Source organism: Notothenia rossii, assembly GCF_949606895.1.
Source record: "Notothenia rossii genome assembly, contig: scaffold_591, whole genome shotgun sequence".
NCBI lineage: Eukaryota > Metazoa > Chordata > Actinopteri > Perciformes > Nototheniidae > Notothenia > Notothenia rossii.
In genome coordinates, this window is record NW_027639556.1 from 1 (window position 1) to 17,321 (window position 17,321).

General features: G+C 40.6%; 2 protein-coding genes across 2 annotated transcripts; one reads left to right on the plus strand and one right to left on the minus strand.

Moving 5' to 3' along the window:
• Positions 1-432: 432 nt before the first annotated feature.
• LOC307027668 (alpha-aminoadipic semialdehyde synthase, mitochondrial-like) lies at positions 433-10,343 on the plus strand. The gene is made up of 6 exons (XM_079695951.1): positions 433-597; positions 775-870; positions 3,934-4,049; positions 6,047-6,135; positions 6,620-6,796; positions 8,432-10,343. The coding sequence occupies exons 1-6, from the start codon at positions 460-462 to the stop codon at positions 8,548-8,550; spliced, it is 735 nt and encodes a 244-aa protein (XP_079552077.1). The 5' UTR covers positions 433-459; the 3' UTR covers positions 8,551-10,343.
• A 2,216-nt stretch (positions 10,344-12,559) lies between these two features.
• LOC307027669 (receptor-type tyrosine-protein phosphatase gamma-like) lies at positions 12,560-17,036 on the minus strand. Its single transcript, XM_079695952.1, has 5 exons — positions 16,886-17,036; positions 15,603-15,758; positions 15,096-15,238; positions 14,789-14,924; positions 12,560-13,419 (listed from the first exon to the last, which is right to left on the minus strand). The coding sequence occupies exons 1-5, from the start codon at positions 16,937-16,939 to the stop codon at positions 13,276-13,278; spliced, it is 633 nt and encodes a 210-aa protein (XP_079552078.1). The 5' UTR covers positions 16,940-17,036; the 3' UTR covers positions 12,560-13,275.
• Between the last annotated feature and the right edge of the window lie 285 nt (positions 17,037-17,321).

Below are 17,321 nucleotides of genomic sequence, written 5' to 3' on the forward strand. Positions count from 1 at the left end.
TTGTGTTCAACATGTAAGAAGTAGAAAGTACAGGTATTTGTGTTCAACATGTAAGAAGTCAAAGTAAAAAGTCTTCAGAAAAATAAGTAGTGGAGTAAAGTATTGATACCAGAAACATGTACTTAAGTACAGTAACAAAGTATTTGTACTCCACTACTTCCCACCTCTGACAGTGTAGAACATGGCAATGACGTGTGTGTGTGTGTGTGTGTGTGTGTGTGTGTGTGTGTGTGTGTGTGTGTGTGTGTGTGTGTGTGTGTGTGTGTGTGTGTGTGTGTGTGTGTGTGTGTGTGTGTGTGTGTGTGTGTGTGTGTGTGTGTGTGTGTGTGTGTGTGTGTGTGTGTGTGTGTGTGTGTGTGTGTGTGTGTGTGTGTGTGTGTGTGTGTGTGTGTGTGTGTGTGTGTGTGTGTGTGTGTGTGTGTGTGTCAGGTGGTGGAGATCCCGGCCGGCGGCTCTCTGATGGAGTCCAGCACCGCCAAGGATTTCTTCCCGGGGTTCAACCTGGAGGGATTCCCCAACCGAGACAGCACCATATACGCCGAGTCGTACGGAATCCAGAGCGCACACACACTGGTCAGAGGAACACTGCGCTTCAAGGTACACACACACACATACACACACACACAGTGATCAGAGGGATGCTGTGATTCAAGGTACACACACACACCAAATCATGCAAAACACAAATGGGGCACCAAACCTGATTTCAATTCAATATTTTGATGGATTGATTTCTTGTGTAAATGGGTGTTTGTATGTCTCTCTGTCCCTCAGGGCTTCACGAAGGCCATGGCTGGCTTTGTGAAGTTGGGTCTGATCAACAGTGAGCCGTGTCCCCTGCTGCTGCCCACCTCGTCCCCTGTTTCCTGGGTAAGAGACCCCGAGGATCCACCAAAGCAAACTGCTGTCCAGAGAGAATGATGAGTCAAAGATTCAAGGCTTTTATTGTCAGTAGTACGTTAGCTACAGTTCAGAAAGAAACACAACATCGATATGAAGTCTTTTAAGATATTTTCTTTTAATGCTTGCAGGCATGACGACTCCTTCTGAGTGTGACAGACTCTCTTATAGGGAAACATCAAAGACAATTTACGAGACAACATGACAACAATAAGCAAAACTCCCACCCTACAAAGAACACTTTGGTTTCTCAGATTCCCCCCGCGAGCAAAGTTCTTCCTGTAGTGTCATGAAACCCTCGTGAACACGGACCAAATGTCCTCCTTTCAAGTCTTTTGAATCCTCATGTCTTTTCAAACTACTCATCTTTTTTAGCTCCTTGTCTGTCTCCTAAAGCACATATATGTCTCCTAGTTTGTATCCTAGCTCCTAGTCTGTCTACCAACTCATTTTGTACTCTTAGTTTGTTTCATAAAACTATTTCAAACTCCTAATCTGTGTTTTATAACCACACGTTGTCTCCTAAAGCTCACCTGTGTCTCCTATTATGTCTCCTAGCTCCTAGTCTTTCTCTTAAACCTAATTTTTAAACCTAATCTCTCTCCTAGCTCCTCATTAGCTCCTTGTCTGTCCCCTAGTTTGTCTCCTAGCTTCACTATAGTTCCTTGTTTGTCTCCTAAAGCTCTTCCTTGTCTCCTAAAGCTTTTCTGTGTGTCCTAGCTTGTCTCCTAGCTCCTCTTAGCCTCCTCATTCATCTCTGTATCCAAGCCCCTCTTTAGTTCCTTATTAGTCTCCTAAAGCTCACCTGTGTCTCCTATCATGTCTCCTAGCTCCTAGTCTTTCTCTTAAACCTCATTTTTAAACCTAGTCTGTCTCCTAGCTCTTCATTAGCTCCTTGTCTGTCTCCTAGTTTGTCTCCTAGCTTCACTATAGTTCCTTGTTTTTCTCCTAAAGCTTTTCTGTGTGTCCTAGCTTGTCTCCTAGCTCCTCTTAGCTTCCTCATTCATCTCTGTATCCAAGCCCCTCTTTAGTTCCTTATTAGTCTCCTAAAGCTCACCTGTGTCTCCTATCATGTCTCCTATCTCCTAGTCTTTCTCTGAAACCTCATTTGAAATCTTTAAGCTCATTTGTCTTCTCAAACATAAGGATTTAAAACACTTGAAAGGATACTACTTAGTTAAAAGTTACATTTCATTAGGATTACATTTTATTAAGCTTGTTTTTACTACTTCTTAAGACAGTACAATATCTTCCAGTCACATTCACATGTTCAGGTTTTACAGCTGTATCAATACAATCCAGGGCTACACAAATGTCCTACCTTAGAAAATAAGACAAATTAATAACAAATAAACAAAAATAGTAATGATGGAAAGAGAATAAAAGTGACATACAAAGGTGTAAACAGTTGACTGTATTAGTAGATGCATTACAGCCCATCGCTTGATACATGTATTTTTCTGTATGCGTAATATTTTATTAAGCTTTGATACGATCTGAGGATCCACTAAAGCAAGCTGTGTCACTCGATGCTTCTCGCAGTGAGTGTGTTTTCAGTACATCAGGGTGTCCGCGGGGTCGTGAAAAGTATTAAAAGTTGTTAAATCAATTTAGCAAAAATGAAGGCTATTAAAAAGTATTAAACGGCATTTTCCAAGGTATTACATTCTGTAGCTTGTTTTCAATAAGTATATCAATGGTCCAAAGAGGTTGTATTCTACAGTCTGCCTGAATGTAATCATTGCGTAGGTGTGTAGTGTGATTCTGTGTACTTTATTTATGGCATCCCGTTGGGTTTGACGTCATCTGAACAGGACATCGCACGCTCACTGCTTGATAGCACGAAGGTCCGTTTACGCCGGTTGTTAAACAACATCGTTATGGGGAAATGCAAGTCTGCGTCCAAATGGTTGGAAGATAAGGAGGAAGGACAATCAATACTGTATATAGTCAATGTGAGGTGAAGTGTGTCGCCACGGTAACCGGTTAAAACTCCAAGTGGAGACGAGGTCTTAAAATGTATGGAAAGGGTCTGAAAAGGAATTACATCTGACTTCAGGATTCCTGCATAGACCCTGAAGAGTCTATTATATATACGTATACACACCAAGGCTCTCTGACAGCGTGAGGGTTCACAGCAGATTCTGTTCGTCCTCTTGTGCCCCCTCCGAGATGAAGGAGGAGCTGCATGTTTATCACAAATCAAAGAGTGGATAGCTATTTGAAACGCCGTCACTTATCTTTCTGACAACAGGATGCAATGATGGAGAAACGTTGCCACCTGTAGGCGTTTCTAAAGTGTCAAGTCTTTGTTTGTAAAGAGAGGAAGAGGAGGCAGTCAAGGAGATGAGGATCAGATTCAGGGAAGGAGCTGACGAGGAGCCTTAGAGGACATACTAGGAGATAGATATATATGATATGGATCAGGAGCTAAACAAGAGCTAGGAGACAAACTAAGTGATTTTAAGGAGTTTTTGGAGATGAATGAGGAGGCTAAGAGGAGCTAGGAGACAAGCTAGGAGACAAAGAAAAGCTTTAGGAGACAAGGATGAGCTTCAGGAGACAAACAAGGACCTATAGTGAAGCTAGGAGACAAACTAGGGGACACACAATCGTTTTTGACAATAATTTACAACAGAAAAGGCCAGGCAGAAGAAGTGAGTCTTCAGTGAGGATTTAAAAACCCCAGGGTCCGGGCCGACCTCACATGGGGGGGCAGAGTGTTCCAGAGCCTGGGGCCAGCTGCTGCGAAGGCTCGGTGCCCTCTGGTTTTGAGCCTGGTCTTGGGCACTACCAGCAGCAGCTGGTCAGCAGACCTTAAGGCTCTGGCTGGGGTGTAGCGCTGGAGGAGTTCAGCTATATAAGCCGCAGCCAGCCCATTTAGGGCTTTGAAAACGTAGCTAAAGGAGAAAAACTTGATACTGAACTAGAGGCTTAGGAATGAGATGATTTGAGCACGAGAAGAAACTTAAAACGTAATTGTTTTTGAAGAGCTCTAATAAAAAGATGAACTGTGATCTGTCCTCTCTGCAGAAAGAGCTGCTCTGTAAGCAGATGGGTTTGTCCTCTTCTGTCTCTGACGAAGCCTTCGAGGAAGCCGTGTACGAACGCATCGGGAAAGATGACTTCGCCATGGAAACCCTGAGATGGTGAGGGACTGGAAACACTATTCAGGATTCACACTGTATTGGGAAGTGGGCACTTTTTATCCTGTAACCCCGTGCAATCCAGCTTTACCGTAAAGAGACATTTCAGATATTTGGACGACGTACTTATTAGGGGTCGTGATACTTTGCGTGGCGATATTGTATCAATACACGGACGCCAAGTATCGATATTTTCTGATATAAACTGTAGCATATCCCTCGGAAAGATAGTCGTACAGTTGACTGATGATTTCTAATTTATTGAAAACTCCAAAAACCAACTTAAGAGCTACACAAAGACACAAAACAACAAATACATTTACGCTACATCCATATGAGCATTACTTTAGAACAGTGGTTCTCAACTGGTGGGTCGCGACCCACCGTTTAGAGTGGGTCGCGGATGCGTGAATGAAGAAGAAAAAAAAAATTGGATTCTTTTTTTTTTTTGGGGGGGGGGGGGCGGGGAAGAAGTCAAACTTTTATTTTGAAGGCCCAAATTTCTAACGCTGTGCATGCAGTAAGCGTTGGACTGGAAGTACCGGACCCCAGTAGTCAGGTAGTGATCATCTTCTCAATAAAATATCTTTGCTGATGGTTTTTCGAGTCTTCTGGCCAATCAGAATCAAGACTGTTGCCGGAAGTCCCCACGGAGAGTAACTTTGCGGTAGAACTCTTCTTTATACATCCATGGGTACAACTTCAGATACAAATGAACACATAATGAAATATGACCCCCGGTTTGATGATTGACAGGTCACAGAACAATGGGGGCTATCTACCCTTACCCACAATTTAAAGTAAGTCCCACAGACTCTCTCCTCTTTGCTCTTCTCTCTGTGAGGAGCAGCAAGCTGTCAGAACTAAGTGAAAAACAAACAATGGCATCAAATATTATTAATATGTCGGGTAGTAATACATCTATTTATTTATTTTCTTCTCAGAGTGTACCAGAATGCGTAGTTTATATGTTAGTATTTCTAAAAATCTCCTTGGGGAGAATCCCCCCTGACCCCCCTGCTGGGGGTGGGTTTTCAGCATGTTCAGCTCAGCTTTGATTCCATCTCATTAAACCTTTTTTAAAAGCATACTTTAGTTCTGTGAAGGGATATATTCACTGTACTTCACTTTAATTAATATTGTATGCTGAAAAGCGTATATATTACAGCACGATTTTTTGTTGAATAGTTTTGTGTGCTTCAAAATGTTGGGTCGCGATGTATTGACCAAGTAAAAAGTGTGTCCCGAGGCCTGACCAGTTGAGAACCACTGATTTAGAATACCATTAAACAAGTGAACTTCAAATAGTAAGCAAAGTTATAATACAGTATATAAACAAATTGAGACACAAAGCACATGTTTACATTACAGTTAACACTAACCTTGTGCCTCTTGCTAACACTTGCAGCGATATCAAAAGATAAAGTAATAAATGTATTTAAATGTTGATATCTCCGTTAATATCTGTACTTTATCTCCGTTCTCTTTCTCCGTGAAGTTTTTGCTTTGGTTTCAGTAACTACCTGCTAATAGCGGGTTTGCGTGTTCAGAACAAGGCTCCTCTTCTGCACACGTTCCACTTCCCCTCCTTCATGAGGAGGCGTGAAGTGGTGTAGCGCGCCACCTCTTCAATTCAAATCAACTGTTTCCAATGCTCTCTTCAGACCAAGGCTCCGTGCCGCCATTGTTCTGAGGGGCCGCGCTGGCATTGAAACGTAAATTCCTTTCCGACGGTAAAAGTGAACTGTTGGAAATATTCCATCTATGCAGTTTTTAAAAAGGGTAAAAAGCCAAAGCGCTTCGCGGCTCACATTGAATGACTTGTTGTTCACTTTATTCAATTCACCAGCAAAGCAGGGACAAAAAGCAACTGCTCATCTCTTTAGATTCAGCCAAGGATGTGTGGGCTGCCGTGGCGTCAACGTAATGTTCTTTGAAAGCTTTTCAAACGGCGCTGTGAAGGTTGTTCCTTTGTGAGGAAGAGTCTTGTTTTTGTTCAGGTTTGGGATGCTGAGCGAAGAGTCGGTGCTTCACGCCGACAGTGTGCTGGCCGCGCTTGCAAAACATCTGGAAGGAAAACTCTCCTTTGGTGAGACACAAACTCATTTATTACCCACAAGGCAGCACCTTTCAACACAAGGCAATTCAAAGTGCTTTACAAAAATGAGAGCATTAAGAAACACATTATGAAATGACATTTAAAATCATGAATTAAAGTCACAGAGTGAGATACACACATCTGAACTGTGTAGCTCTGACCCTCAATCATTGCTAACTTTTTAGCAGAAATAGTTTTCTTTGACCTCACTTTTCTTTCTACTTTCTTTTTTAACTTACCCTTTAGTTATTTCAAGTATTTCATGCTAAACGAACCCCCCTTTGGAACATTATAATATGACTGACAGGGCTGAAACAGAGGGGATTATGGGATGCTGCAACTATCTGTTTGGTGTTTAGAGCCAAACACTTCAGAGACCTGTTCTGTGTATATCTGAGAGCTGTAATATATTGATGAAAGCAGTTTAATAGACGACCTTTAAAAAAACTTTGAATGACTTCTCTCTCTTGATTAGCTGAGGGCGAGCGGGATATGATCATCATGAGGAACGACGTGGGGCTCCGCCACCCGACCGGAGAGCTGGAGACCAAACACATCAGCCTGGTGGTGTACGGGACCCCCAACGGGTTCTCCGCCATGGCCAAGACCGTCGGATACCCAGCAGCCATTGCAGCTCGCATGGTCCTTGATGGTAAGAGTCATACGATACGATAAGATAATACTTAATCAGAATCAGAATACCTTTATTAGTCCCACAGAGGGGACATTTGCAGCGTTACAGCAGGAAAGAGCCACAGACAGCTTAGTGTTGCATATCTTAAATGCGTTAAAAAAAATGTACTAAGTTATAATATAATAAACAATATGCTAAAAAAAAAAGGATAAAAACTAAAAAAAGTTACATAATTTTCAAAAACAAATCAAATCTACAAATCCTGATGATGATTAATGATGAAGTCTGAAATGCTCCTTGCATCACAGCAGCTCCATGTGTAACATCAACAGACAAACATCAAGACACAATGCATGAACAACAAACATTTAACACAACAGCAGGATCAGTGAGAGAAAACATGTTCAAAGAGTCTTCAGCGTGCATTTGATCTGGATTCAGCTCTGTGTTTACTGACGTGGCCAAGACCGTCGGGTACCCAGCAGCCATTGCAGCTCGCATGGTCCTTGATGGTAAGAGTCAGGAAGGTTTTTCTGAAACAAATTGAGTGATATGTTTTGGTTTGGCTGGTGCACCAAACCACAGGTACGATGCTGAAGACATAAGCCGCTTTCACACCAAGTACTTTGCCGCACTTAGTGCCCCCATGGAACTAAAGAGCAGATCGCGTTCACACCGGAATAAGTCCCTGAGGGAGGATTAGGCAAATGAAGCCGCTGACGTCACTTCTTCTTCTTCTGCTTTGGGTTTACTGGCAGGCCGCAAACAACTTCACGGTGTATACTGCCACCCCAAGTCCCCGGCCGGAAGTCCCCGGAGTTGGGGACTGGCTTCAGTAGAAGCTGCTGGGACTCCCAGCAGCTTCTACTGAAGCCTTCCGAGTAAATCGCCAGAACGCCGACACCTCCTCATCTCCACCGCTCCCATGTTTTCTTTGTGGTGCCATAAGTTATTCTCTCTCCGTTGGTGCGCGGGGCTAATGCTAATGCCAGCAAATACAATGGCGGCTTCATAAAAACTTTTCAGAGTTTTACGGGGCGTGGTTTGCAATTCGCCGAGCCATCAGAAATTGGAACATTTCCCTCCCTAGGATACTAACACCTCTCTAGCAGGCACTAGAAATGAGGGTAAAAGTTCTCTGAACTAAGTTCTCTTTTTGGTGTGAACGCAAAATTCCAGGCACTAACGGAACTAAACGGGAAAAGTACTCCGGTGTGAACGCGCCTATATATGAGTGTCCTTAAAGCTCCCATATTATACTATATTGAACAATATATTATAGGGCCGTATCTATACAAAATATGCCTCTGAATATGGATTCTCTCAAGCTCAAACGCTTTCTCCCTCTCAGGTTCACCACAAGATGAGTATCTTTTATTTCCTGCTTCTTTACACATACTCTCTCCAGTACAGCTTAGCTCTGAGTGTTAGCCATGCTTGCTAATGTAAACAAAGGCCGTATTAGTTCCAAAACACGTCTTGCATTTCCGCTATTACGACATGACCGCAGCAAATCTGGATCAGCTCCGTTGTTCCACCGTTTTGAGAGATGTGGGTACGGAGGAAAAGAGAGGGTTGTATTTTCTGACACACCGGGGACACATTCATGTAGAAAAGACACCTTTAAGATTGATCGTGTGTTTTCTCTCTCAGGTGAAATCACTACTAAGGGTATCGTGGTTCCGATGTTGAAGGAAATCTACGAGCCGGCGCTGGCCCGACTGAAGGAGGAAGGACTTTACTTCATGTCTAAGAGCGACCTGCAGGAGTAGATCTGTAATCACTGTAAATACTATCCAACACATCCAGACAAAACACATTAGACCCACATGCTACCAGCTGCCTTTTCACCAACTTCATCCAAACTGGATCTCCTGACAGACTCTCCTGTTTAAAATTAGATTTATAACTCACCTGCCAGGCGCTGACAAAATAAATATTTTTAGGGGGAATATTTGAATATGTGAACGGTTCAAAAGGCTTTAAACTCCCTAAAGTTCTTATTTATGGTGTTGAATTTCAATTTGAGTGACATTTAGATTTAGATTTGAAGTCAAAAAGCTCATTAAAGGGAAGCAGCGGTCGGCTGTATCGTACAATAAAAGCTCTTCTGTGAAGATCTGTAAAAGGTTGACTAATCAAACACTATTTTAGGCGTTAAAAAGCAATAAATAACACACGCTTTCATCAGGTAAAACTGCCTTGAATCATAAATCTGTCTCTAAGTGTTAGAAATCCCTTTTAGACGATGAACTGTTCCATGTTTTAAACCATCCTTATTTCCCCTCCATGGTTTCAAACAGCTTCTGCATTTATTAAAAATCCATTAAAAAGTAGCTCAATACTGCACTGACCTTCGAACTGTGATGCATTTCAAAAATAAGTGTCACACTCTGGACACAAGTGATAGAAATGAAACCGTCCAACATAGAAAACGTTGAATAAAATAACAGAATATGATTTAGCCTCAGATGTATTCGTCCACTGTATGAAATACCAAAGAAGCTGAGAGCAGCTGCTACTGATTATTTTCTGCTTGTTTTGTACGGGATCACGAGTCAATAGTGTTAATTTTGTTCTGCTCATGTCTCAAATATATATAGACAATACTATTTTGTTCTTCTTCTGAGCAAAAAGTCAGAATTGCGAGAAAAACATGTCGTTTTTTTCCCCAGAAAATCGCATAATTTAAGTTTTTTGTCTCTGAATTATGAATTTTTTTGCAAAACTCTTAAAGATACTCCCTTTTTAAACAGTCGGATGTCAAAAGAAAAGTCACATGTTGCCCTAATGTCAATTCTGACTGCTTTACAAGGAAGTGTCTTGTTTAAAATCATATAGAAAACTGCCCTGGTGTTACATAAGTAGAAAACGACATTTAAAAAAAAGAAAATCGAACTCACTTCACATATCTTGAGATAAATGTATATTATCTTGTGGTAATATCTAAAAAAAATAGTAATCTGCACTCTACAAATGTGTTTTTTATTGAATATTGTATATTAACTCATTTATTGGGTAACTCTGATCCATACCAGCGAGTAACGTAGACATTTTGGATTTGTTTTAAAGAGTGCTTATTGTTTTTTGTGGAGCCTGTGTGAAGTTTCCCCAGAGTGGATATGGAGTATTTATTGTCTACAAACTGAGCACTATTTATTTGTGTTGTTGGCGATGACGTGGTCACCTTGGTTTGTAGGATGCTTTAAATGGTTAAAAAAAACAAAGAGAGATTTTATACACACCTGAGATGTATTTTTTTAAATAATATATCCATATCCTATATCTGACATGTAGATTATATGTGGGACTCCAGAGGGTTGTTAAAATTCCGATTTTAAAAAGAAGTATTTCAGTTTAACGGTTCTACAATTTCAGTATTCGGAGTATTGCTTTAATTTACCTCGCGGTAAAACACGCTTTTATTATTTTTAATATTTCAGGCTTGTTTTGATAGAAGATTTTTGCTTTAGGAAAATGTAAACATGCTTACATGAATAAAAATCTTTCTGTGATGTGCTTTCATTATTTGAAAAAGGGACAAATAAAGTTATCTCTGAATGTATTCATCTTTTTTATCCATTATTTTTTAGTCACACTCAACGATATTAATGCATCTCTTTAATGGGGCGACTGTGGCTGCGAGGGAGTGCAGTCGTCTTTCAACCAGATTGTTGTGGGTTCGATCCCAGCCCATGCAGTCAACATGTCGATGTATCCTTGGTCAAGATACTTAATGTGGTGTGAATGTGTAGGAATGTTAGTTCCTAGAGTAAGGTACACTGCTCTGTATGCATGGGTGAATGACATGTAGTACGTAAAACGCTTTGAGGGGTCTTAAAGACTGGATAAAGCGCTATATAAGTACAGTCCATTTACCCTTTAATGCAATTTAATCATCTAATAATTCGTTTTTTTTAATTAGGCAATTTATTAAATATGGTTTCTGTGTTGGCACAGTGCAGCCTCCACAATTTACTGTTTTTGTCACTGACGTCGAATCAGAAACCAAAACATAATTAGCCGTTAGCAGTTAGCACACAGAGCTTACAGCTGCTCATATCTATTCAGAAACGGCAGAAAAGTCATACAAGTACACAACACAAACTACCTTAAATACAGTAGCTGCTTTATATCTGTCTGTATCTCACAGAAATAAATAAAGCAGAGGCAATATGAGGTTTTTGTGAGTGTAGACGGAGCAGCTACATGTTAGCTTAGCTTAGCCAGATCGATCAGATAATACGATTTTAAAAGTGTTTCGTTTGCCGTCTTGTGTTCAAACTTGTCAAAGCATTAAATCATGTTTTTAACAAACCGGTATCCGTATGTTGTCATTTCGGCATCATTTTGAAATGTGTACCATTACAATTGAACGTACCACTTCAAAATAAGGCTATCTTTTTTTTAAGGATTTTAATTAGGTGAACTAAACTCAATTTCTTTTTTTACTATCTTCATAAACATCTTTAAAGAGACCCTATTGGGCCTTTTGGGGTTTCCCTTTACTGTAGTGTGTTATATAGGTTTTTTACAGAGGGAGTTTATCTGAACCTGAAATGAGCAAATAGGGCCACTTTCAGTAAAACCTCCGCCTTTCCTTAAATAAAACTCCTTCAACACTATTCATTTAACACAGGCTTTCAGATTTAAATAATAGTTAGAGATAGATTTATTTTCCTGACAGAAGTTACTAATTGCATTTTATGATCTTCGACAGGCTTCAGCTCTTCTGTAAAAAAAGACAATCAGCCGGTTTGCTTCCACTCGATTTGAAGGCAGCCATGCGAACTAGGCCACCAAGCAGGGGATAATTGGGCATGTAATTATGAAAAGTCAAAAATGCAAATGAAGGTGTGGATAAGGGCGGACGGTCAACTCCACGTCTGGACACTTGACCTAATTATTTCCGTCTTGAAAAGGCGCGTTTTCTTGCAGAGTTTTAGCCCGGATTAACACAGGGGGAAATCAATTGGAATAACCAGTTCAGCGCAGGGATTAGAGCATGACTCCATAAAGGGAAAATACATAATCCACAGGTTTTTCCATCAGACACCACGTCTTCATTTTCAGACATTGTTTGTTAACACCTCTGTCCTGTCGGGTGTCTGCTCCACCTTTTGTCTCGCGGCGTGACCTCTTACCTCTACTTGTTGGTCGTCTGCGAGGCTCATTCTGCTGCTGTAATTGACTCTGAAGGACACACCAGATACATGTAAATGTAACCCGCTTTCCCAGCCAATAGTGAGCCACGGTGCATTGTGCAGATATAGTATTCAACACATTTTAATTGGAGATATATTCTGTTTTAAAATGTACAAAAACTGAACCTTATTGAGATCTTTGTCGATCAAGATTCCTGTTGCTGTTAGTTTTATACAGTTACTTTATCCATTATCTTATCGTTCGTATCTTATTTAAACTTATCAGCTCTGTTGTGATTGGTCAACAGTTTAGAGATACCCCGTCCCTTAGCCAATCACGTACAATGTGTTGGAGCGCTAGCCAATTTAATTACACTCCAATTTGTCTTCAAACAACATTTATTTTAACTTTTTTATAAAAATTCAATATTATTCTGTCAATATCCAGTGCTTTTGGGACATTTTGTTTTTTCTCGAAGACAGTTTACAACCAATAAAATACATTTAGATGATCCCTTTCTAGACACATAAAAGGAGTGTTTGTGCCTTTACTAACAGTAATCCCTTTGTTGATTAAAATGTGTTGCTGCAGTACAATTATAGTCATGAACACGGTAACAAAAAATCCAACAGTCGGTTTTTTTGGTGTTCTTTCACGTATTTAATGCCCTATCTAATAATCCAGCAGTGTTTCATGTCCAGCTAAAAAAAAAAACATGTCAGTATCCCATGCATCACATTTAGTCTGTTACAAAATGTCAGAATATAAAAACATTAATGTCCTTGAACTAAGCAATTATTATTAAAACCATAACATTTGAAAAGCGCTAAAAATGGTCAAATATAAAAAACTAAAAGTATAAATAGAAATTTGGTCCATCGAGTTGATTACTATAATATTATTTACATTCGATTATTATTTTGTATTATTCCAGGCCCTTATTTCATCCAATAGCACACAGCTGCTACTGTTGCGATGGTATTTACAGAGGAGGAGTTCAGTGCAGGAGCTCTGTAAAAGACAAGCTAACAAAATATCTCATTTAATGTAAAAAGATGCCCTTTTTTATCCCATTTGGCTCAGTGCCAATAAATACAAAACGTTTAGGAAGAGTGTGTTAGTGTTATAATAAATCGCACAGTTAGTCTACAGCTTGTAACAAAGTTAGAAAGTACAGGATGAAAAATACAAAAAGGCACACGTTACAAAAGTCCAGATCCAGCGAAAAGAGGACACACTCTCGGCCTCAAACTATTTGTTTATTTTAGTCTGGCATCAGGGTTGGTGTTTGAGGAGGAAGGATAATAAAAAGGCTGTTTCTCGTTTAAAGTTCTCTGTGTGTTTTGGGGCGATCACACGAGGGATTCAAGGCTCTCGGCGGTGCTGGCGGTTCCCACCACGATCGTCCCGTTGTTGTCGGAGGAATTCAGAGTGTCCTCGTCTTCTTGTGTCCCGATGAGACTCAGCATGGCTCTGTACAGGAACTGGTACTGCTCCTGAGAAACCACCACAGGTACACAACTGTTATACTTACTGTTGGGAAAATACTGAATGTCCTCTTCCAACATGAGAGCAACATGATAACAGAGGTATCAACTGTAGCTGTGAACATGACAGGATGTGTGATTACCTAGAAGAGCATCAGGACTGTTTGAGGCATATGATAGCTATGTGATTAACATGATGATTCAGCCTCTATGGAGAGAGACATATGACAAGCATGATCATTTCTGACGTGGAGCTAATCTGAAGTAAACATTGAATACTGCTTTCTATTCCTCCATCTTGTGACTGGGTAACTCCCTCTCTTGGATATCAGCATGTGAAGGACACTGTTCAGGAACTAGTTGATGCTCTGTATGTGATGACTACTTCCATTCTGGAGAGGATCACAGATACATGGATCCTGAGATTGAAGCTCAAGCCGGGGACCAGGGAGAGTTTTCTAACGATAATACACTATCATGGCTAGAATCAGATCCTTAAGTAGAAAGAGTAAATTATTAAAAAACTCCATTACAAGTCCCATACTCAAAACGTTACTTCAGTAAAAGTTCACAAGTGTTATCAGCAGAATGTACCTAAAGAAATAAAAGTACTAAATGTTTCGGGTATTATAAAATATGACATTCAGTTTTGTATCGCTAATGAATATATAAAAAGGTTTAAAGTAGAGACACTACATACTGATATACACCTGAACATCAGCAGGAGAGGACTCTTTAAAGTAGAGACACTACATACTGATATACACCTGAACATCAGCAGGAGAGGACTCTTTAAAGTAGAGACACTACATACTGATATACACCTGAACATCAGCAGGAGAGGACTCTTTAAAGTAGAGACACTACATACTGATATACACCTGAACATCAGCAGGAGAGGACTCTTTAAAGTAGACACACTACATACTGATATACACCTGAACATCAGCAGGAGAGGACTCTTTAAAGTAGAGACACTACCTACTGATATACACCTGAACATCAGCAGGAGAGGACTCTTTAAAGTAGAGACACTACATACTGATATACACCTGAACATCAGCAGGAGAGGACTCTTTAAAGTAGAGACACTACATACTGATATACACCTGAACATCAGCAGGAGAGGACTCTTTAAAGTAGAGACACTACATACTGATATACACCTGAACATCAGCAGGAGAGGACTCTTTAAAGTAGAGACACTACATACTGATATACACCTGAACATCAGCAGGAGAGGACTCTTTAAAGTAGAGACACTACATACTGATATACACCTGAACAAGTTTTAAACAGACCTCAGTTTATCGTCAGCATAGTATGAGACAGACAGTACTCTAACTTCAGTGTATTGTGAGAAAGACAGTATCCTCACCACGTCGCTGAAGATCCCCGGTCTCATGAGGTTTGTCAGCTTGGCGGCCTGGAAGACGTCGAGCGACCCTTCGACCTCCAGCTGCTGAACCAGAGAGGACAGAGTGCAGAACGTCCCGGCTGTGACTCCTCCCACACTGAGGGGAAAGAAACACAGATATCATCAGTCAGAACACAACATATGACCATGAGTACTGATCCTGACCCTTTGGCTGCTTTGTGCATGAAAGCTGCTATACAAATCAAGTTTATATTATATATTATAAATATCAGAGCATTCAAAACCTGTTAAATGATATTGTACTCACTCATCGTGCACCACGGTGGGTCCGTCCTTGGCGGCGTTCTCCTCTCTCACCAGCTTCAGGAGTTCGAAGGTGTTGCTGATGGGACTGTCAGGGTTCGGCCAGCAGGAGGCGCTGTAATGTTTCACCTCCAGAGCGAAGTCATCCTGTCCAGCAGAGATGGCAAAAGTACACACATCCTTTACTCAAGTAGAAGTACAGATACTCGTGTTTAAAAATACTCTGGTGAAAGTCGAAGTACTGACTAAACTTCTTCACTCAAGTAGAAGTAAAGATGTATGGCCCCGTCAACGCTAAGCCAATAGGAGAAGACTACAGTTGATAAAATGAGAAGCCAGCTGTTAGCCGTTCTCTTTCCCAGCTGATCCCAAGCCAGCGGAGCTCCATCCAGCGGGGAGAGCTGCCATTTTGCAATTTCATTGTATCATTGTTTAATTAAACGCTGTTAACTTCCTGGACTCTTTTCAGCTAATCCTGGGCTCAGAACTAAAAACCTCTACAGGAACTAACCTGAGTTGCTTCCAGGACGAACTCCCGCACCACCAGCATGTCTTCGTTGGTCAGACAGATGTTGTTCTCACTCCTCTGGGAGACCGTGAACATCTGGTAGCTGATCGGGGCTCCTTTACGGGGCCAGATGGCACTCTGCTCCACCTCCGCCTCCGTCTAACAACAACAGACAGTCAGATTCAACTTTAATCCAACAGCAAACACTACAGGTTAGAAAGAAACGTTCAAGTCTTTGCATAGTATGTTGAAAAGAAATAGTCATAGTAAAGCCTGGTGCTAAAAAGCTAGAATAGTATATCTGAAGAAAAGTCAGTAAATCAAAAACATTTATGGAATATTTTGTGAAAATAGGTCATAGTATAGTATCTCCAAAAAAATGAATAGTATATCATATTGAATTTATTTGGAGTATTTATAAACGTGTTATTAAAACTAACCACATTTTTTATTTTGCAGCTGATCCGAAGCTCAGGGAGGACGCGACCCTTAATCTCAGTCCTAACTAACTATCACTATACTATTCAACCTAAACTTGTGTTTTTTACTAAATCTGCCACGATGTCTTTTATGTATTTCAATACAATACGATAATACTTTAATGGTCAGATCAAGTCTGAAATGCTCCTTGCATCACAGCAGCTCCATGTCTAACATCAAGACACAATGCATGAACAACAAACAACAAACATTTAACACAACAGCAGGATCAGTGAGAGCTGCTCAAAGAGCTTTCAGCGTGCATCTGATCTGGATTCAGTTCTGTGTTCACTGTGAGGACTGACTGGAGCACAAAGGATGCTTCAGGCTGACTTTAGTGAATCTCCATTAGATGGTAGCAGTTCAGATTCTCTGTTCAGAGCATGCTTTGGGTCCCAGATGATGTTGGACAGCCTCTCAGGTTATTATGGTCTGCTGAGTCAGGAAGTCTCTGACAGGGTGACCAACAATCTTTGAGCAGATTTTTAACAGGTGGAGCAGTTTTGATTTTAAAGCTGTTGTTAAACACTTGTACCAGGTAGTATAGCAGTATTTTAGTAATACAATTGTATATTTGTTAAAAGTTAGAGGCATATTTGTTTAATCTGAACAAAACCAATCTTGCTTTTTCCCCCTTCTCCAAGTCTTTATGCCAAGCTACGCTACGCTAGGCACTCCCTGACGGTCCTAACTGAACATCTTGCTTTAAAACGATAATTCAATATAATACCTTGGCATGAATAAAGTGCTTAACTCTTCCTGTTTAGAAAGACTTTGAATACAGCTGAACAATCCTTCTTCCTCACCTGGCCCGCCCCCGGCAGGGACACGATGACCGGGGCGTTGTGATCCCAAATCATCCTCCAGAAGTCCTTTATGGTGTCAGGCAAGGGATTCTGGGTAATGATGAACTCGCTGCTCTGCCTGTAACCCTGCAGGACGAGAGTCACGCTTTATTTGTGTCACTTTTATGGAGTTTAATGAAAGTAAATACATTTAATTTCTGTCAAATGTCTTCATAGTGGAATTAAACTAAGGACCAGGTACTGTACCTAATTAAAAGGTTGGAGAGCTCTTACTTTACAAGTGGTTATACTTCTACTCTACTACTAGTTTGAGGTAAATGTACTTTTTACTCCTACGCATTTATCTGACAACCTTAGATACTGCAGGTTCAAATGATCAATACAGAAATAATGAAGAAGACACCTGGAAGTATAGTCATTACATTAAGCTCTACTC